Source organism: Pelophylax lessonae, assembly GCF_965119305.1.
Source record: "Pelophylax lessonae genome assembly, chromosome: 6".
Classification (NCBI taxonomy): Eukaryota; Metazoa; Chordata; class Amphibia; order Anura; family Ranidae; genus Pelophylax; species Pelophylax lessonae.
Genome location: NC_138773.1, coordinates 24,787,572 through 24,810,091, shown reverse-complemented (window position 1 = coordinate 24,810,091; position 22,520 = coordinate 24,787,572). Strand labels below are relative to the sequence as shown.

General features: G+C 40.1%; 1 protein-coding gene across 1 annotated transcript in view; it reads left to right on the top strand.

The window, feature by feature from the left end:
* Positions 1-22,520, top strand: part of LOC309558499 (guanylate-binding protein 2-like) — a gene marked incomplete at its 3' end in the record, with an annotated part of 44,090 nt that overhangs the window by 5,994 nt on the left and 15,576 nt on the right. Inside the window, exons 3-7 of the mRNA XM_082261579.1 lie at positions 8,104-8,213; positions 8,602-8,789; positions 11,798-12,046; positions 17,084-17,361; positions 18,452-18,664. Coding sequence (XP_082117705.1) covers positions 8,104-8,213; positions 8,602-8,789; positions 11,798-12,046; positions 17,084-17,361; positions 18,452-18,664 — 1,038 coding nt within the window. The remainder of the gene's footprint in view (positions 1-8,103; positions 8,214-8,601; positions 8,790-11,797; positions 12,047-17,083; positions 17,362-18,451; positions 18,665-22,520) is intronic.

Sequence of the window (22,520 nt, the reverse complement as noted above, 5' to 3'; positions counted from 1 at the left end):
AAATATAGAGATTCAGAGTGGATTGCAGCTTCTGAAATAATGTATGCAGATAGTTAGCCTTGAAGAGTGAGGAGCTAGGGGAAGTTATTTTTAATACCCAAATATTGTATAGATGAATGTGGAGCCCAAGAGAAGCTGGATGACTTTGTGATTTTATCTTTCAATTTGTTGGAAAGCGCCACAGGGAGCATTTGTGATTTGGAGATGTTCACTTTGTACAGGGAAAGGTGACCAAATTCATGTAAAAGTGTGGTAACTGCTGGGAGGGAAGATGTGGGTTTGGTTAGAGAAAGGATCACATCATCTGCATATGACCTATTTTGCATTCTGCAGAGCCAATTGTTATGCCTGAAACTTCAGGATGGTTTCTAATAGCTTGGACGACCGGTTCCATGTTCAGGGCGAAGAATATTGGTGATAGGGGACAGCCCTGCCTGGTGCTATTAGTGATATCAAAAGCTTGTGACCGAGTGCCAGTTGTGAATACTCTTGCGCTGGGGGAGCAGTGATGGCTGAATTAATGAAACCTGTGGGGCCAAAGATGTGTAATCTAATGCCTTCTCCACGTCCAGGGAAAGGAGCAGAGAAGGTGTTCACTGGGATTCTGCCCGTTGAACTAGGTTTACAATGCATCTGGTGCCATCAGGTGCCTGGCGACTTTTCACAAAGTCCACTTGATCTGGGTGTATTAAGATGGGAATAATGTTTTCTAATCTAGCAGCGATGAGTTTTGCGTAGATTTTATGTCAGTGTTGAGGAGAGAGAGATGAGACAAAGGTTAGCTGGAAGATGTGGGGTTTTCCTGGCTTTGGTAGGGTGATTATTGCCTCCAAGTCTTCTTTACATAATGGGGCTCAATTTGATGCTGAATTGTATACATTTTGTATGTATGGGGCTATGACTGGACTGAATTTTTTGTAGTACTCATTGCTGAAGGCATCTGGGCCTGGGGCTTTATGCATGGGTAATTTCGAAATCGCCTTGCTGATCTCTTGTATTGAGAATTGGGCGGATAATTCATTGAGATGTTTCTTGGATATTTTTGGAAGGTGTAAGGAGGAGAGAAAGGATTGCATTTGGGAGGCTGTAGGGGGAGGGACATCTTGAGTATGGTTTCGATTGTAGAGATCTTTGTAGTATTCTGCAAACTTGTTTGCTATGTGGACCGGGTTAGTGAGTCTTTTCTCATGTTTACCTAGTAGGAAGTCTATTTGATTCTACTGGACTTGTGTTTGATCTGGTTCATGAGGTATGTGCCTATTTTGTTGCTTGCCGAAAAAAATGTATTTGAGGCATTTTAGGAGAATGTCATGCTGTGTGACAAAGCACTGTGAGAGCTGATGGTGAAGATCTCTCAATTGTTTGTCCCTATCTGGGGAAAACTGAGTTTTGTGGGATTCTAGTGCATCTATGGATTTTGTAAGGTCATTGATCTTCTGCATCCTCTTACGCTTCTCCAGAGCTCCCAGTTTTATAAAGACGCCTCTCATAAAGGCCTTGTGGGTTGCCCACAAGTATGTGCATTGTTCACAGAGTTGCCATTTTGTACAAAAAATTCTTCTAGTTCCTTTTTGACATGTTGCTTGTGCATAAGATTGTGAATAAGGTGTGAATTTAGTCTCCACAATTTAGCAGAGGGGTTGTTTTGGTCTAGACGGATTGTGAGTGAGGTTGAAACGTGATCGGACCAGAGAATCATGCTGATTTTTGCTTCAGACGTCAGCAGTATGGGTTGTTCCACGAGAAACATGTCAATTCTGGAATACACATGAAGTGCATTTGAGTAAAAAGTGTAATCTTTTTCTGTACCATGTGCATTTCTTCAAACATCATAAAGACCCTCCTCCCTAATTAGCATATGTAAGTCGGTAGTACGTCTCCTATTGAGGGTAGTAGAGTCAATGATTGAGTCAGGGACTGCATTAAAGTCTCCACACATTATGAGGCCACCATATTGCACTGAGCGGATACGTTTAAAAAAGGTGCGTAGAATTTTTTTCTGTTTAGTATTCGGAGAGTTAACTGAAACCGGGGTAAGGGGTTGATGGTTAATCTTGGCACCCAGAATAATATATCTGCCGTTTGGATTGCGTTCTAAATATTCTTGTGAGAAAGTGACGGTGTCTTTAATTGTGATCATCACACCTTTGGTTTTTTTTATCGGAGTTTGCAAAGAAGCAATGGGGAAATTTGTGGTGGGAAACTCTAGAGGGGTTAAGCGTATATATGTGAGTTTCTTGAGCACAGAAAATATCACATTTCTGCAAAAGGGCTTCTCTCCATAACATTGGTCTTTTGAATGGACTGTTTAAGCCCTTAACGTTCAAAGAGGCGATTTTTAATACCATCTTTACCATTGGAAATGTTGTAGGTAAAGAGTGGTCAAATGGAGTACGTCCTGAGGATAAAATATGTCACTACTTGAAAAAGACACATCTGTAGGAAAGCTTACCAATGAAAGCTAATATGAGCCACTAGGTAACAGCAACTGCAAAATAAATTACAGAAAAACAAAAGAAAACAAAAAGTAAAATGTAATAGTTTTAAACACAACAGTGTAGATACACGTAGTAGAAATGTACAAACCAAACTGTAATAAACAGGCCTGGTATCGGTCAAACTGAGATATTCAGATAAGCTACTGACGTGTAAGGTTATGTCAACAACAGAAATTTCGGCCATGAGGAAGCACCAAAATAGAAATTGCCTATGCGTGCTTTAAAGCCTTTGTTTGCTTAGCTCCTTATCCTGGGCCAGAGACTTTTTTCTCGGTCTGAGAGGGGGAAATCCAGAGGTTTGGGATGTTGAGGTTTTTTGAGTGAGGGGTGGTGGGATGCCCCATTGTTGCAGCAGCTTCTTGTAATCTGCCGGGAACTAGAGAACATACTTGAGCCCCTGATGGGTGATTTGAAGTGTGGCTGGGAAAAGCCATTTATAGATCATTTTTTTTGTGCCTTAGAGCCTCCGTGATAGAAGACATTTGTCTGCCTTGCTAGCATTGCCGTTGAGAGGTCAGCATAAATAGAGATATGAGAAAAGGGTTCAGGAAGTTTACCTGCCTTGTGGGCTGCCACCATAGCTTTTTTTCTAACATGAAAGAAATGGATTCTTGCCAGAATGACACATGGGACTGTATCTGGAAGTGAGCTTGGTTTGGCAGTTCTGTGGGCTCTGCCTATGATGAGGCCTCAAGGATGTTCCATCAGGAATAAGATTTTAAGCAGTTGGAGAGTGAGAGCAATCTCAGAAGGAGAACTTGTTTCAGGGATACCTCTAATTTCAAATCTGCAACATGCAAATGTTTCTCTTCAGAGTAGCCTATCCTGATCAGGGCCGCTGATAGGGGGGGGACCACCAGCCCTCTTGTAGGGGGTCCGAGCACACAGGGGGGCCCACACAGGTAGGGGGATTAGTGATGGACAACAATTACAGAAATCTTCCTCCAGCACCTGAATCTGATCTGTCCCTCTCCCTGCTATCAGCTTGTATCTGTTAAGAATGAGACAGTCGTCCCTCACTAATCCCCCTCCCTTGTGTGCCCCCTCCCAGCACTTATCTCTGCTCAGGAGTTTATTTGTAAATTGTAACTTTGTTTCTCTCTCTCTGATCACTGAGCTCCAACTACCCAGCCTGTATATTTTTCTCATCTCATCTTCTTTTTTATTTAACATAGTTTTTTTTTTAGATTTAGCAGGAATTATGTGAGTTATGTTATATTTGTGTCTGATAATAGTGATTTTGTTGTAATTTTAGCTAAATATATCTTTAATATTTTCTTGGGGGGGCCCTGCCAGGTAGTCTATACGGGGCCCCACGATTTCTAACAGCAGCCCTGCTCCTGATAGCAGTACACAAAATCTTTATGTGCAAATACAGAATCTCCTAGCTTAATTTCCACATTTTCAACCCATTCCTCTATCTGGTCCACTTTTACTTGTAAATTAGTGATGTTTTTACACACTTCCACTTGCAAGTCCTGTTATTAGGAACATGAGCTTTACTTTTAATGCATGTCATGATGCAGGTTGATCAGTGGCAGGAAAAGAGGATAGTGTGTCATGCGGCTCCTGACCTAAGTCACAATTCTCCATAGAAGTGCTATATATTTTTTGCTTCCATGCCCTTTAGACTGTGGTGAGGCAAAAGGAGAAGATACAGGTCTTTTAGGTCTCTGATTTTCCTCTTGTTCAATGTCTTAGATTGCTGGATCTGATGGGCTGGAATGTGGTGGTGTCTCTGTGTCAGGGAGAGATGTTACCGAGCTGCTTCCCGGCGCCATCTAGTGAGTCCTCTCTGTCGGCCCCAGGGAAAAAATCTGTGAGTTTTTTTAGGCTGATGAGAGCTAGAGCAGCGGCGTGAGAGAGCTCATCTGGTCATCTCTCCTCCAGGCTGTGACAGAACCTCAATTGTGTGGGCTGAGGCTGCTGATTAGGTACTATAGGAGCTTTTCTCTGCCGGAGCTCTGAGGTTAAGCCGCTATTATCTTGAGCGGCCAGACCACGCTCCTCACGCATCACTAATTTACTGTCCGGCATGTGGGTCTGGATGTCACACCACTTTCTCAAACTCAACCTATCCAAAACTGAGCCCATAATATTTCTTCCATGTGCCCCTTCCCCTGACTTCTCTGTCAAGAGCATCCGCACAACTATCAATACATCCCCACATGCCAGGGTACTAGGTGTTACATAGTTAGCAAGGTTGAAAAAAGACTAAAGTCCATCCAGTTCAACCTTTGAAGAGTGTGTGTTTATGTCAATAGTACATTGTATACCCCTGTATGTTGTGGTAGTTAGCGTGCCCATCTAATAGTTTTTTGAAACTATCGATGCTCCCTGCTGATACCACTGCTTGTGGAAGAGAATTCCACATCCTTACCGCTCTGATGGTATAGAACCCTTTACGCAGTTTAAGGTTAAACCGCTTCTCTTCTAATTTTCTTTTTATTCTGTTATCCTGGACTCTGAGCCCTCCTTTCGGCCCCACATCCAATCACTTTCTAAAGCTTGCTGTCTCAACCTATGTAACATCTCCAAAATACGTCCCTTCCTAACCAATGAAACCACAAAGCTCCCAATTCACTGACTGGTTATGGTTATCTCTCGCCTTGACTACTGCAACTACCTCCTCATTGGCTTACCGTTAAATAAGCTATCCCCCCTTCAATCCATCATGAATGCTGCCGCCAGACTCATCCACCTTACAAACCGCTCAGCGTCTGCTACCCCTCTCTGCCAATCCCTACATTGGCTGCCACTCACCCAATGAATTAAATTCAAAATACTAACAACATCTTACAAAGCCATCTACAATTTGGCCCCCAGCTACATCACTAACCTAGTCTCAAAATACCAATCTCTTGGCTCCTTCCAAAACCTCCTGCTCTCTAGCTTCCGTGTCACCTCCTCCCATGCTCTCTTCCAGGATTTCCCCCAAGCCTCTCCCATCCTTTGGAATTCCCTACCCCAATCTGTCCAACTATCTCCAACTCTATCCACTTTTAGGCGATCCCTGGAAATGTTTCTCGTCAGAGTAGTGAAAAGCAAAAATATTGCGCTAACCATAAAAAAGCTGCTACACCAAACAACTGACAAGAAAATTGGGAATAGCAAAATATGGAAAAAAGTGCAGCGCTAATAAATACTAGCAATATAAACGTGTATATATATATATAAACCAAGAAAGGTAAATACAAATAAATTGCAAAATGAATAAAAGTGAACATCAAATAAACAGTCCCATATGTGAAGTGAAAAAAACAGTCCACAACGGTGATAATTGAAGTGCTCACTGAATCCCAACACCAACAAGATATAGAGATATAATGTGCTCACCAGAACGATAGGACTCAAAATGCCATGTAGCATATGAGTCAAATCAGCTTGTTGTACAATGGATGGATAATCCGAAGGGATGACTGAGGTCACTGATGTTGAGGTGAAGAGGTAATAGCAGATATGAACCGTCACACCAGAGAGGCTCTCACTCCGTCAGATGGCCAGAAAGGAACCAAAAAACAAGGGAGCACAAAATAGTGTAACACTGCTAAAATTTTAATTAACCACTTGCCGACTGCCTAATGCCGATCTACGTCGGCAGTCAGCCCCTCACAGGCAAACTGACGTAGGGCTACGTCGCTTGCTTGTAAGGGTTTAGGGAGTGAGCGCGCGCCCCCGGAGGCGCGCTCCCGCGTGGTCACGGACCCCCCCGCGTGTGTGACCGGCGGCCACTCTGCGATCGGCGCGGGAGAGGGAGAAAGTCAGGCGGCTTGTGTAAACAAGCTGCCTGTCATTCTCCCCTGTGTATGCAGGATGATCATACGGTTCTACTATGTAGAACCGTTGATCACTCTCCATACATCTGAAGCCACAGACAATCACAGTAGAAAGCACGCCCCTAGGGACACACACAGCCCCTCCCTTTCAAATAAAGTTAACCCCTTCACTACCAGTGTATTTTTACAGTAACAGTGTATATGTATAGCACTGATTACTGTAGAAATGTCACTGGTAACCCCAAAAGTGTCAAAAATGTCAGTCAAGGGTCCGATCTGTCCGCCGCAATGTCGCAGTACCGCAAAAAAAATCGCAGATCGCCGCCATTACGCGTTAAAAAAAAAACAACAAAAATTACAAAAATCTTTCCCTTTGTTAGTAAACGCGATAACTTTTGCGCAAACCAATCAAAATACGCTTTTTGCGATTTTTTTTTTACCAAACATAGGTAGCATAAAACAAATTGGCCGAAAATGTTAAAAAATTTGGATTTTTACATTTTTTGGGGGGGAATTTCATATAAAAAAATGTGAAAAATATTGCTATTTTTGCAAAATTTACGCTCTTTTTTTGTTTATAGCGCGTGATCAAAAAATCGCACAGGTGATCAAATACCACCAAAAGAAAGCTCTGTTTGTGGGGAAAAAAAGGACGCCAAATTCGTTTAGATACAGCGTCGCACGACCGCGCAATTATCCGTTAAAGTCACGCAGTGCCGAATCGCAAAATACCCCCTGGTCAGGAAGGGGGTAAAATCTTCCGGGGCTTAAGTGGTTAAATAAAAATACACCAAATTGCACTTACAAACATCTCGTAGTAAAGAGCGTATACAGATGCAAAGGTAGGCTGTCAGCAGCGTGGCCTTGACGCGCTTCAGCATAAATGCTTTTTTCAAAAGATAGGGCACTATCTTTTGAAAAAAGCATTTATGCTGAAGCGCGTCAAGGCCACGCTGCTGACAGCCTACCTTTGCATCTGTATACGCTCTTTACCACGAGATGTTTGTAAGTGCAATTTGGTGTATTTTTATTTAATTAAAATTTTAGCAGTGTTACACTATTTTGTGCTCCCTTGTTTTTTGGTTCCTTTCTGGCCATCTGACGGAGTGAGAGCCTCTCTGGTGTGACGGTTCATATCTGCTATTACCTCTTCACCTCAACATCAGTGACCTCAGTCATCCCTTCGGATTATCCATCCATTGTACAACAAGCTGATTTGACTCATATGCTATATGGCATTTTGAGTCCTATCGTTCTGGTGAGAACATTATATCTCTATATCTTGTTGGTGTTGGGATCCAGTGAGCACTTCAATTATCACCGTTGTGGACTGTTTTTTTCTCTTCAGAGTAGCCTATCCTGCCTCCACCTAAAAACTGTACTTTCATTTTCTTTCATTTTCTTCATCAGCTCATCCCCCACAGTTATTACTTTTTGTATCACTTGGCCCTCCCTCCTAGATTGTAAGCTGAATGAGAAGGGCCCTCGAATTCCTCCTGTATTGAATTGTATTGTAACTGTACTGTTTGCCCTAATGTTGTAAAGCGCTGTGCAAACTGTTAGTGCTATATACATCCTGAATAGTATTAATAATCATAACCAATTCTCTTAACATGCAAGTTTTTTTTTGTTTCTTGGAGGAGGTTTGTGTTTGCTGCTTGAGTGGAAGAAGCATTTTTATTTTTGTGTAATATCATATAAAAAAAAAAGCTATGTCTACTATTCATAAGAAGCTCTTTGGTTAAAATGCAACTTCAACTGAAGCAAAATATGCCAGAATTAGTTAAATTATAAAATAGTCCAGATGTGCTGATTTTTATTATTTTTAGGGGGATAGCAAAAATGATGTCTGGATTTTTAGCCTTGCGGTCCTACTAAGCAGTGCCTTGGTGTATAACAGTAAAGGAACCATTGATGAAGATGCTGTGAAAAAATTAAAGTATCCTTTTATAACATACTACAAGAAGTTATATTTCGTAGCTGTATTCTTAGAGCTTGTCCAGGAGTGAGAATTTCCTATAGAAGGCATATATGAATATCTGTGATATATACAGTATCTACATTATTAAGAGACCCTATGATGCTGGGTTGTATTTATAAAAAGGGTGAGAGCTGACTCTTAAAACCAGTATATCTCATTTATTTTTCAAAGTAGGTTGGCATGCCAATATTCAATTTGACTTTAGAAGTAGTTTACTCTGAGTAAAAGTTTTCTTGCAAAGCTTTTGAGAAAACCATCCTGAGAAGGTGGACTTTTCCTGAAGGTTGACTGTGAAGCAACATAAGAAAAGAAAAGACAAATGTTGTGTCTCCTTAATACTGAACAGATTTGTTACTGAAATCACTGAATTAATAAAAGTGAAGACTAAAGACAATGACGATGAGGAGGCTGAACTTTCCAGCCATTTCCCCATCTTTATCTGGGCAGCGAGGGACTTTCAATATAAATTGGAAATTGATGGAAAACAGGTTTCAGAAGATGAATATCTGGAGCATGCTTTAAAACTTAAAAATCGTAAGTATGGAAGATAGCTCATGATTTTTTTTTTTTTACTCTACATATTTAACTGAGTTATTGTATTAGCAGTAATAATGACTGGTTCATACCTGTGCAGTTCCTATGCATTAAAAATTAGCCTTTTGTTCAAGGTTTGCCCATTAAGTAGCAGGGCAATACAGACAGTTATACCTGATTATATTGGAGACATGTGAGCATTAAAACAGCAGAGGATAGAGGCTTATCATATAAGAGTATTGTAACGGATCTTAGTACCCCAGGTGGGCACATCCGCCGGACCTGTGTCTCCTGTCCTCCAAACGCACCCACAGCCTGCGGAGAAGTCATACTCAGCCCGAAACCCCTCAATCACGAGACAATCCACACAGGTGTTGAGGGTTAACCATGCAGAGCTTAAACTGTTTATTAAATTCCAAGACATACAGTTTTACACACAGTTATGGGACACTCCCCTTAGCCTTGCCAAAGGGGGGGGAAGGGGACAAGGACCAGCCAATGGGAACGGTACATTTGTACATTGAATCAGGCAGTCTTTTAATACACACCCCCTGCGGAGAGATGTCTCCAGTCCAGACCATTGTCTGTGTCATGAATCCACACAATTAGACACAGAAACAGGAGGGGGGGGGGATGGGGGGAGAAGGGCTTGAGCATTACATTACATTAACTCAATGCCATGAGTCGTGCCAGCTTCAGCTGTTCAGAAGATGAAAAAAGGGAACATAAAATGAAATAAAAGGCAATGTCCCTAGGTCTCCAATATCTTCTGGCCCATAGTCTGTCGGTAGGAGGCTTGCGCACAGTCCCCTCCAAAACACACAGTGACAGTGGGTTCTGTCACAAGTATTTTTAAGGTTATGGATGAGTTCTCATCATGGCAGGGGGCATGACATGGTGCTTATTGGTTGGGGTATCTGACAGATGTAGAACCCTGCCCTAGGCTGAACACATTTATTTTTTTTTTGGGCTCTGCTGTACTGATGAGCAGCAGTTTATTTTCCAGATCTGGTCAGGTCTACCTAAAAAAACAAAAAAGATAGGGCGCATCAGCCTAGCACATTATCTCTAAAGCCCTTTATTCAAAAGACCGTAAATAAATCCACTCAGACTTCCAGACTGACAAAGCATATCAAAGTAATACAATCAAATCATTCATAAAAAGGAGAGGCCACCAAAACTCAAACCATAGCAACACTCAGTCCCCACTTATGCAGGAAAAAAACAAAAAGAACTTTGCCCATGGGGCTTTTAGGAGTGGTGCTAAAAAGAGTCCAACGACCTGTTTAAAATTACAAAAATGTATTACAAAATGTTTAAAAAAGGCTAACAAAAAACAATAATGTAGCAAAGTATAGATAGTATCACCAATGTCAACATATCAAACTTGTTACTATAGCATAGCACCCATGATTTTCTGAAGCGTATAATTTATAATATATGAAGGCTTAAAGCTCTCTAAGCATTTCATGGGGCAATGCCCACTTCTTCAGGAGAAAGCCCAGATATGATTCTCTGTATTTGCATGTATCAATGTTGACAATGCCGAAGAAGAACAAATTGATGTGGATCATATGTGTGTTTACATCAGGATCTCCATACTGTAGAGTAGAATCCATAGGAATGGTTCCAACCGGGAACTGATGGACGTGGGGCCAGGCACAAAGGGAGGATCAAAACTGTAAAAATCCCCAGCATGGGTGTGGCCAAACAATTGAGGAAAAAGGGAGCAGTGTCACAGCTGCTCAACAGCATCCAAGTGCAAACCTCCCTTTGTGCCTAGCCCTGGTCTATCCTACACCATCAGCTCCCAGTTGGAACCATTCCTATGGATTATTTTCCTTAGTGTGGAGATCCTGGTGTCAACACACATATGATCCAAATTAATTTATTCATCTTCGACTTTGTCAACATTGATACATACAAATACAGAGAATCATATCTAAGCTAAGCTAACCTGTCGGTGTTGCCCAAAGAAATGCGTAGAGAGCTTTAAGCCCTAATGATATGCAAATTATACGCTTCAGAAAATCATGGGTGCTATGCTATATTTGCATGTTTGATATGTTGACATTGATGATACTATACTGTGCTACATTATTGTTTTTTTTAGTCTTTTTAAACATTTTGTACATTTTAAACATGTTGTTGGGCTCTTTTTAGTACCACTCATAAAAGTTTCATGGGCAAAGTTCTTTTTGGTTTTCAACCAAATCATCCACTCCGCTTGTTCCTGGTCTTGTGAGGACTTCAGCTGAGATCTTAATGGCTTATGCATTTCAAAGGCCACACCTTCTTCATCAGAGCCAAACCTTGGAGGTTATTCGAGTCATATTGTTGGGTAGGCTCTTACAGTTTATGCTGCACAAAATTATTTAAGATATTTATCTATATCTTTGGTTGGTCAATGTCTATGTTTTTGCCCTGTAAAAAAAATATGCATGTAAAAAAGATACATGTGCAGGTATAGTACAAATCACTCTCTTTAGTAAAATCACTCTCTTTATTCTAGAGGTACACAAACCAGTGTCTCTTTTTGTTTTTTTGTTTTTTATCTGCAGTTCTCAACCTAAGGCTCCATGCACACTAGCTTAAGAAAACGCTCCTAGCAGCAGTTTTTAAGCATTTTCTTTATGAAGAAGCAAATCGTGTTACCCTATGTGTCCATGCACGCTATTTTAGTCTAGTAGCATTTTAGAAACTTTAGCTTCTAGGAACAGAAAAAAATCTTTTTTTTTTTTGGAAGCGATTTGCCAGCAGAAAGAAATGCTGAATGCTACTAAAAGCTGGCATAAAAATGCTATTATAAGCGTATTTCATCCAGCATTTTTCTTGCATTTTTTTTAGCTTATAGTGTGCATGGAGCCTAAAGGTGAACAGACCAAGTCCATAGAAAATGGATACCTTAGTAACATATCTAGCAGGCAGTGTTGTATAGTAAAATTTACCATTAAAACTGGAAACCTGAATAACCATCCTCTCTACACCTTTTATTCCATTTTCAAAAGCTGCAAAATCAATGAAGGACCAGATGTATAATATGCCCAGGCAATGCATCCGGATGTATTTTGGAAGACGGAAATGCTTTGTGTTTCCTCCTCCGACTAGCAATATAGAACTTCTTCAGAAACTGGACGAAGTAGATGACAATGAGCTTAATGCCAAATTTGTGGCTCAGATTGAGAAGTTCTGTGATTACGTTTTCCAGAATGCAGAGGTTAAGGGTTTGAATGAGGTGCTGACACTAACAGGATCACGTAAGTACGCCTAATATTATATAGCCTTCAGCTAAAAAAAGTGTACATTTTTACAGCCGGTGGTTGTTCAAGAGAATGACAGACCTAAGGCAAATATTAAGATGTGGCATCTAAGGAGCAACTAGAAAAAAATGCCAGGAAGTGTATCTCTAACCAAACCTTGGTCACTTTTTGATGGAGCATGAATGGTTAAAACCCCTGTGAGTTTTTATTTCTTGCTGCCTGTGTTCCTTTGGGGGGGGTTCTCTTTATTTCATGCTACATAGACAGAAATGAATGAAAGAGGAAATCTCTCTCCAAAGTGAAGGGAATCCCTAGTGACGCAGCTGTCACCAGAACAGATGTTCCCTCTGGAAGATATCAACATTGCTGTTGCAGTAAAAATGGTAACTAAGCAAATAGAGAGAGACAATATCTTCAGGGCATAAACAGATAGCAATAAAAACTAACAGAAGCTCTTAGATCTCAAAGGATCTTAGAACAGACAGGTTGTTAATGCAGTGGAATGTAACATGATGAGCACAGAATAATGGAAAAATTAAGGCCTTTCCAAAGTTGTGGAAAATAAGCACGTTTCATTGGCATGGACACTGGATTGGAGGACATGGCTTGAACAGGCATCTGCATTATAACGCATCAAATATGTCTACCACATATGCATGTATAGCACTGCTCCAAAGCCTCCTGTGCAATGTAGTGTTAGCTTTTCCTCAGCTCTAGGTGCTGTTCTTGTAAGAATATGTCCCGTTCCAATACCCCAGACAAGTAAATAAATTTGAGCCACATTTCTAAAAATGCTAACCATATCAAATAGTGAAAATACCGCCTTCAGCCACAGTCCTCAACCATTGGCCATGGCCCTCTGATGTGTTTGACCTGGATTGGGCTTATCATAAAGAAAAAAGGGGGAATTTGGGGCTGTTCTCCCCATATGAACAGTCCCAAAAATGGGAAGGAGAAGGAAAGGAATTTGGACTTTCATGGTACATTGGTTCAATAGATACTCACATGTATTAAAATCTTTTACAAAATTTTATTCAAACCAAAATATTTACATTAAAACGGACAACACGTCCGACATATACATAACACCTTTATGTTGGTAAATACTCATTCATCAGGACAGAGTGAAGAATTTAATGTTCAAGCGTAGTACCCCACTTGGGTTATACATACATATGTTGAAATCTCACACCTGCTGGCTAATATATTATGCATACTAATACTGTTCTTATTGATTTATTCATGGATAAGCTTACTCTCATATATACTCCTGATGAGTGGGCTTACAGACTCATGAAACTCGTTGAGTTCAAATTCAAGATATGAGTTCAATAGATGACATTTGTTTGCAATGTTGATGCTACAATTTTAATATGCCTATTGTGCAGTGTATTGATGATTGCTGCAATATTTATTATACATTTACTGTATGTTTTTTATTCAATAAATCTGTCATTTTATATTTATGTTCATTCATTGCATCCACCTCATTTAAAGTCCCACAGGGCACTCCTCTTTTTTTCTATTTGCATTGAATCCGGGATGGAGGTGGTTACAATTGACAATGCGAGACTATTTTTATTTATAAGCGTATATTCCTCAACAGGTTTCGCTGAGATAATCCCCTTCTTCAGGAGGATGTTAGTATACGCACACTCTAGAGATGATAACAACACATGAATAAGTACTATCCACAAAAAATATATATTTTTGTGGATAGTACTTATTCATGTGTTGTTATCATCCCTAGAGTGTGCGTATACTAACACCCTCCTGAAGAAGCGGATTATCTCCGTGAAAATGTTGAGGAATATACGCTTGAAAATGAAATTCTACACTTTGTCCTGATCAATAAGTATTTACCAACATAAATGTGTTATGTATTAATGTCGGACGTGTTGTCATTTTAATGTAAATATTTTGGTTTGAATACAATTTTTTGTAAAAGATTTTAATACATGTGAGTATCTATTGAACCAAGGTCCTGTGAAAGTCCTAATTCCTTTCCTTCCCCTTACCCTTCTTGGGACTGTTCATATGGGGAGACCAGCCTCCAAATTCCCCCTTTTTTCTTTATGATTAGGTGTTTTGGATGTTGGTACCTCCTACTTCCTTATTTATCTCAGGCATATTTATGTCCGGATTGGGCTTACTAGTAGAGGTGGCTTGTGATGCACAATTATCCTTCACTCCTAGTCACTCCCACTTCTACGACTAATCCCAGACTGGGTGAAATGTGTCAGAGGGGCGTTAACATTAACAGTGTGACTTAAATTTCTTTGCCCCATATATGTCTCATATTACTTTTCTGTGTGTAGTTAGGTCCTTTAGGCCAACTGGCAAATATTTAGTAACTTCCCCTCTAAATGCAGATAATACACTTAATGATGAGTTGTACTAAAATCTTAAACTATATTCCAAAATGTTACTAAACTTCTTCAGATGCCAGTTGTAGCCACAGCCTCAGAGGAAGTCCTGCTTCGTGCAAAAAGCATTAGAAAGATGCATGGTCATGTGAGTGCTCCCAGTATGGGAATTTAAAAAAATAAACAATCATACTTATTTCGATCACCTTGACTCTGCCTGTGATTTAAAAATGCTTTGCTAAAATAAGAAATCACCAAACAGCGTGTTCAGGTGCAATTAATGTTAATGGCACCTTAAAACACGGTGTGGTTCTGTTGTGATTGTCGCAAGATAAATAGTGCAGCAATCACGGCAACCTGCATCACCCAAAAGAAGTTCAGGAGCTTCTTTTACGCAAAACGCTTTGGACGATGCGGTTTGGCGCATTTGCAGTGCCATTTATCGTGCAACAATTGCGGCTTTAGGGTGCCAGTAAAATGAATGGCATAAAATGAAGTGCCTGAGGAACTATGGAAGGAAGTGTGTAACATCGTACAAGACGCAGCAATGAAAACCATCCCAAAGAAGAAGAAATGCAGGAAAGCAAAGTGGCTATCTGATGAGGCCATACAAATAGCTGAACAAAGAAGGAAGCCAAAAGACAAAGGAAAAAGGGAAAAATATACCCAACTGAATGCAGATTTCTAGAGGATAGCAAGAGGAGACAAAAATACCTTATTAAAATCAATGCAAAGAATTAGAGGAAAACAACAGAATGGGAAAGACTATAGAGATTTTTCAAGAAAATTGTGGATATCAAGGGAAAGTTTTGTGCAAAGATGGGCACGATAATATACAAAAATGGCAAGGACCTGACAAAAGCAGAAGAAATAAAGAAACGATGGAAAGAATACACAGAAGAACTATACAAGAAAGATCTGAATGTCCCATATAACCACGATGATGCAGTCACTGACCTTGAACCGAATATCCTGGAGAGTGAAGTCAAGTTGGCCTTAGAAAGCATTGCTAATAACAAAGCTAGTGGAAGTGATGGTATCCCAGCTGAGTTATTTTAATTCCTAAAAGATGATGTGGTTTAAGTGCTGCATTCAATTTGCCAACAAATTTGGAAAACTCAACAATGACCGCAGGACTGGAAGAGGTCCATTTTATATTCCGATACCAAGGAAGGGAAGAGCTAAAGAATATTCATACTACTGTACGATCGCCCTCATCTCACATGCTAGCAAGGTTATGTTGAAATTTTTACCAGCTAGGCTTCAGCAGCATGTGAACCGAGTGCTGGATTTCGAAGAGGCAGAGGAACTAGAGATCAAATTGCCAACATTCACTGGATCATGGCGAAAGCAAGGGAGTTCCAGAAGAATGTCTACTTATGCTTTATTGACTACAGTAAAGCCTTTGATTGTGTAGATCACAACAGATACTGTTGTGATAGTGTGGCAGATACTGAAAGAAATGGGAATAACAGACCACCTCACCTGTCTTCTGGAAAACTTTTATGCAAGTCAAGAAGCAATAGTTAGTTAAGGATGTTTATTGTCACCCTACTTATATACCTTCTATGCAGAGTACATCATACATCCACAACCTGAGATATGCAAACGATACCACACTAATGGCAGAAAGTGAAGAAGAACTAAGAGTCTCTTAATGAAGTTGAAAGAGGAGAGCACAAAAGCTGGCCTGAAATTGAACATTAAAAAACCTAAGATCATGGCAACCGGTCCCATCACTCCTTGGCAAATAGAAGGATAAGAAATGGAAACAGTGACAGATTTTATCTTCCTAGGCTCCAAGATCATGGCAGATGATGACTGCAGCCATTAAATTAAGAGACGCTCACTTCTTGGGAGGAAAGCAATGGCAAACCTAGACAACATTATAAAAAGCAGAAACATCACCCAACCAACAAAGTGCCATATAGTAAAAGCTATGGTATTCCCAGTAGTAACCAATGGCTGTGAAAGTTGAACCATAAGGACAGCTGAAGAATTTATGCTTTTTAATTATGGAGTTGGAGAAGACTCTTGAAAGTCCCTTGGACGGCAAGAAGATCAAAACAGTCAATTTTGAAGGAATCAACCCTGAATATTCACTGGAAGGACAGATCCTGAAGCTGAAACTCAAATACTGTGGCCCCCTAATGCGAAGAGAGGACTATGGAAAATATCCTGATGCTGGGAAACGTGTAAGGAAAAAGGAGAAGAGGACAACAGAAAACAAGATGGATAGATAGCATCATCGAGACAATGAACATGAAGTTAAGCATGCTCCGGGAGGCAGTGGAGGACAGAAAAGCCTGGCGTGCTAAGGTCCATGAGGTAACGAAGAGTCAGACATGACTAAATGACTAAAAAACAACAACAAAATGGCACCTGAACACGATGTTGTGCAATTTCTTATTTTAGCAAAGCATTTTGAAATTCAAAATGCCCGAGAGAGAATTGGGGCTTGTTGTTGTGGCAACAATTATCTTGTAACTTACAATAAAAATTACTTACTTAAAAACTACAATACATTGTTTTTTTTATCAGCTCATTGTAGAAAAAATTGTATCTGCATCATTATTCTGATAGTTGCAGAGAATTGATACATGTTATACCGAGTCTCATTATTATACAAAGAAGCCAGTTTTGCTCATGTATTTTCTAATATTTTCAGGACTGGGTGAGTTGGCCAAAATTTACACTGAAGCTATGAACTCTTCTAATGTTGCCTGCATGGAGGATGCCATGGTTTCTTTGGCTGATAAAGAGAACAAAATGGCTGTCCAGGAAGCAATACAGCACTATGAGGACATGATGAAGGAAGTTGCATTGCCCACCAAAACACTTGACGACTTCCTTGAGAGAAGTCAACAGTGTGAAGCTGAAGCTAGGGAGTTTTTTCTGAAAAAGTCCTTCAAGGATGAAGGTCAGATGTTTCTTCGACAGTTTATGGTAAGTTATGATAATTGAAAACATATAAAATATTATATTATTTGAAATTCTCCCCAAAAAAGCAACATTTTGTGACATTTTGTTGGGAAAGACTACAAAGGTGAAAAGTTATTTAGTTTAAAATTTGCACAGCTTAAAAACAAAAGGTAGCCCAGCATTACATGGTAGTGAATACTGATAAACACTGATACAGTAATTACAGTAAACACTGATACAGATATGATTAAAAAAAGACATTCATTAATAAGTGGTATAGCCATACCATGACCATATTTTTGCTTTGAAAAAAACATTACTGTACACGTATTAGGTACCGCAATGTGCCACAAAGGTGTCTGATGCTCCCTCAGCTTCAGAACTCCCAGGCAGGCAGAGCTCTCTTAAAAAAAGCCAAGAGTAGAGTCCAGTTGCATTAGGTATAAAAGTCACATGATTGGCTCACCTCTAATTATTATGTTTTCTGTGATTTGTCAAGCAGAGAGTACTCTACGAAGTACCAAAGTTTTAAAACCACGATGCACATTTTATGTACGGCTTGCAAAAGGCAGGCTGTGGTACTGAGAACTGGATTTGTACTTACTTTAAAACCTCTTTATCTGACTACATTGAGGGGCACGGGAACAGGAAATTGCCATGGGTTACATAGCATTTCCTTTAGGTAAAATGGAAACTAGAGCAAAAAGCAACTGAAGATCAGTCATTAGGAACTATATGACTCTTCCCACACAAACCATGCTTCAGTTGTAGGCAAGCAGTACAAAAATATTGGCCAGATACACATGAGGAAAGGGAGCTGTGGCCTTTAATGGACTTCAAGAAAGGGGTTTTATGATGAGTATAAAAATCTTCTTTACTCTAAAGATTTCATATGAATGATCTCTTAAATAAAGACACAAATCTAGGGAAAGCCATCAATTACTTTTGTAAAAGAAATTCAAGGAGACCTGGCCATAGCTGAGCAACATGTTGACAAAGTATGGATAATCTATATCAGATGAACCTTATAGCATCCACTGATTGTTACAGTAATGAACACAACCTGACCACATTTGTGAAGTAAAGTAAAGCTTGTATATTTCATCCACTTTAGGAACAATTAGTCAACAGGAAAGATGAATTTATTGCCAAAAATGAAGAGAAGTCTCAGGAGATATGTTGGGCCATCATTAAGAAGCATTCGGTGGACTTTGAGAAAGCTTTGTCTGAGAGGCAGTACATCGTGTGTGGGGGACATGATAAGTTCCAGGAAGCCTTGAAAGCTATAGAAGACAAATATAATAAGGAACATGGAAAAGGTGTAAAGGTTTGTGGATTTTATAATTAAAAAAAAGAATACGTTATCACGTTATTACATTGTTACGTTATTACAACACATATAACATCAAATACTACATTTTTTTGTTGCCTTTTAAGAACATTTATGTGCAAATTTACAGCTGCCTGTATCTCTAAAAAGGTCCTCAACCTAATTATGGAAAAAATAAAATAAAATGAAATAAAATAAACTACAACTCAAATTAGATGTTAAAGAATAGCTAAGGCTGAGATTTACCTATTTTTAGTTTTGGAAAAAGTAAAACTTATTTAACCACTTAAGCCCCGGAAGATTTTACCCCCTTCCTGACCAGGGGGTATTTTGCGATTCGGCACTGCGTGACTTTAACGGACAATTGCGCGGTCGTGCGACGCTGTACCTAAACGAATTTGACGTCCTTTTTTTCCCACAAAACAGAGCTTTCTTTTGGTGGTATGTGATCACCTGTGCGATTTTTTGATCACGCGCTATAAACAAAAAAAGAGCGTCAATTTTGCAAAAATAACAATATTTTTCACATTTTTTTATATGAAATTCCCCCCAAAAAAAAAGTAAAAATCAAAATTTTTTAAAATTTTCGGCCAATTTGTTTTATGCTACATATGTTTGGTAAAAAAAAAAAAAATCGCAAAAAGCGTATTTTGATTGGTTTGCGCAAAAGTTATCGCGTTTACTAACAAAGGGAAAGATTTTTGTCATTTTTGTTGTTTTTTTTTTAACGCGTAATGGCGGCGATCTGCGATTTTTTTTTTGCGGTACTGCGACATTGCGGCGGACAGATCGGACCCTTGACTGACATTTGTGACACTTTTGGGGTTACCAGTGACATTTCTACAGTAATCAGTGCTATACATATGCACTGTTACTGTAAAAATACACTGGTTGTGAAGGGGTTAACTTTATTTGGGAGGGAGGGGCTGTGTGTATCCCTAGGGGCGTGCTTTCTACTGTGATTGGCTGTGGCTTGAGCTGTAAGGACACTGATCAACGGATCTACATACTAGATCCGTTTTATCAGTGTCTTTACAGCGAGGAGAATGACAGGTGGCTTGTTTACACAAGCTGCCTGACTTTCTCCCTCTCCCCCGACGATCGCCGAGTGACCGGCGGACATCGGGTCCGCTGGTCACACGCGCGGGGGGGGGGGGGGTCCGTGACCACGCGGGAGCGCGCCTCCGGGGGCGCGCGCTCGCTCCCTAGACCCTCACAAGCTAGTGACGTAGCCCTACGTCACTTTGCCTGTGAGGGGCTGACTGCCGACGTAGATCGGCGTTAGGCAGTCGGCAAGTGGTTAAGGTCGTCTTTCTGTATTCAGTTGAGGAGATTTGTCTATACTTCCTGTCCCGGAGACACAAAAATATTGGCTTTAGATACACTTTAATTATACAGGGGTTGGACAAAAATATAGAAACACTACATGATTTGCAAGTGTGAAAGTGAAGACATGTTTCACGTTGAAATCAGAAGTGATGTTTGTTTTGCTTCTGCTGTGTGATGAGACACTTAGCTTAACAGGTGGGAAGCCTCACTTTGCTCATTCACTGTGCGCTGCTAGTAATACGGAGTTATGTCAGAGCTTACTGGGCTTCAAAGAGGGAAAATTTTTTCTGTCCGCTTAGCTGGTGCCTTTGTGACTGAAGTTGCCAATTTTTTTTGCCGCGTCACAAGGTACGGTATAAAAGGTTATGATGGTATATACAGTTTACGGTAAAATATCTTCTGATAAGCACAGTCAACATGGTCAATTGACTGAAAGAGACAAAAAGGACATTGCCAGGATTGTGACCCGGATTTTTGCATAAAGAGTGGCATCAGATTCCATTATTCACCATCCAACACTTATATTTGCAATTTCTCAGGAGAATTCAGGCCGCCTTGGATGCCAAAGGTGGCCCAACACCATATAAGGTACCGGTTTTGTTCTTTTACCTGGTGTTTCCATAATTTTTCCCATTCCTGTCTATTTTTTCTTCAAAACATAATATACAAACAAAGCAAATATGTGGAAATACACCAAGTATCCCTTTAAAGCAGGACTCAATATTGTGATTCCACCAAATATAACTACCATCTATAATCACAGAAAGCAGCCCTTAAAAAAAATGAGTGCTCTAACAAATAGGATGCCATTGCTCACCTCCTCTTGAAAAATCGAATTGCATTCCAGTCCTGCTGATCCTCCAGGGTCAATATTTTCTGAGCCCCTAATGCAGCACGTGAAATAGGAACATTTAATAAAAATTACCAGCCCGGGACAATAATTCAGAAAGTTTTGAAGCCATTGGTTCAGGACAACAACTAGGCAACTAGGATTTTCAGGAGGAAGTCGGCATTGTCAAATTAAGGTAGTAAGCCAAACAAGTAACTCATGAGATTGAAATACTTGCATGTTCATTATCTGAGCAAATTATTCTGCTTTCTATTTAAAAAGGATGAAGGCATCAGCCAGTCAAAAACAGTTTTTTTTTTCTTTTTTTCATCTTGGATGAGAACTGGTGGATTGACCAACACACTAGATTCTTTGATCTCTCGGGGATTCCATTAGTAAGATCTCTAATAAAATGTCTTTTTCTGTTGCCTTCCACTACGGAATCCTGCTGCACTTCTCTTGTTGGGGTTTCTATATTACAGTGCATTGCGAAATTATTCGGCCCCCTTGAACTTTTCCACCTTTTGCCACATGTCAGGCTTCAAACATAAAGATATAAAACTGTAATTTTTTGTGAAGAATCAACAACAAGTGGGACACAATCATGAAGTGGAACGAAATTTATTGGATATTTCAAACTTTGTTAACAAATAAAAAACTGAAAAATTGGGCGTGCAAAATTATTCAGCTGCTTTACTTTCAGTGCAGCAAACTCTCTCCAGAAGTTCAGTGAGGCTCTCTGAATGATCCAATGTTGACCTAAATGACTAATGATGATAAATAGAATCCACCTGTGTGTAATCAAGTCTCCGTATAAATGCACCTGCACTGTGATAGTCTCAGAGGTCCGTTTAAAGTGCAGAGAGCATCATGAAGAACAAGGAACACACCAGGCAGGTCCAAGATACTGTTGTGGAGAAGTTTAAAGCCGGATTTGGATACAAAAAGATTTCCCAAGCTTTAAACATCCCAAGGAGCACTGTGCAAGCGATAATATTGAAATGGAAGGAGTATCAGAACACTGCAAATCTACGAAGACCCGGCCGTCCCTCTAAACTTTCAGCTCATACAAGGAGAAGACTGATCAGAGATGCAGCCAAGAGGCCCATGATCACTCTGGATGAACTGCAGAGATCTACAGCTGAGGTGGGAGACTCTGTCCATAGGACAACAATCAGTCGTATACTGCACAAATCTGGCCTTTATGGAAGAGTGGCAAGAAAAAAGACATTTCTTAAAGATATCCATAAAAAGTGTTGTTTAAAGTTTGCCACAAGCCACCTGGGAGACACCAAACATGTGGAAGAAGGTGCTCTGGTCAGATGAAACCAAAATCAAACTTTTTGGCAACAATGCAAAACGTTATGTTTGGCGTAAAAGCAACACAGCTCATCACCCTGAACACACCATCCCCACTGTCAAACATGGTGGTGGCAGCATCATGGTTTGGGCCTGCTTTTCTTCAGCAGGGACAGGGAAGATGGTTAAAATTAATGGGAAGATGGATGGAGCCAAATACAGGACCATTCTGGAAGAAAACCTGATGGAGTCTGCAAAAGACCTGAGACTGGGACGGAGATTTGTCTTCTAACAAGACAGTGATGCAAAACATAAAGCAAAATCTACAATGGAATGGTTCACAAATAAACATATCCAGGTGTTAGAATGGCCAAGTCAAAGTCCAGACCTGAATCC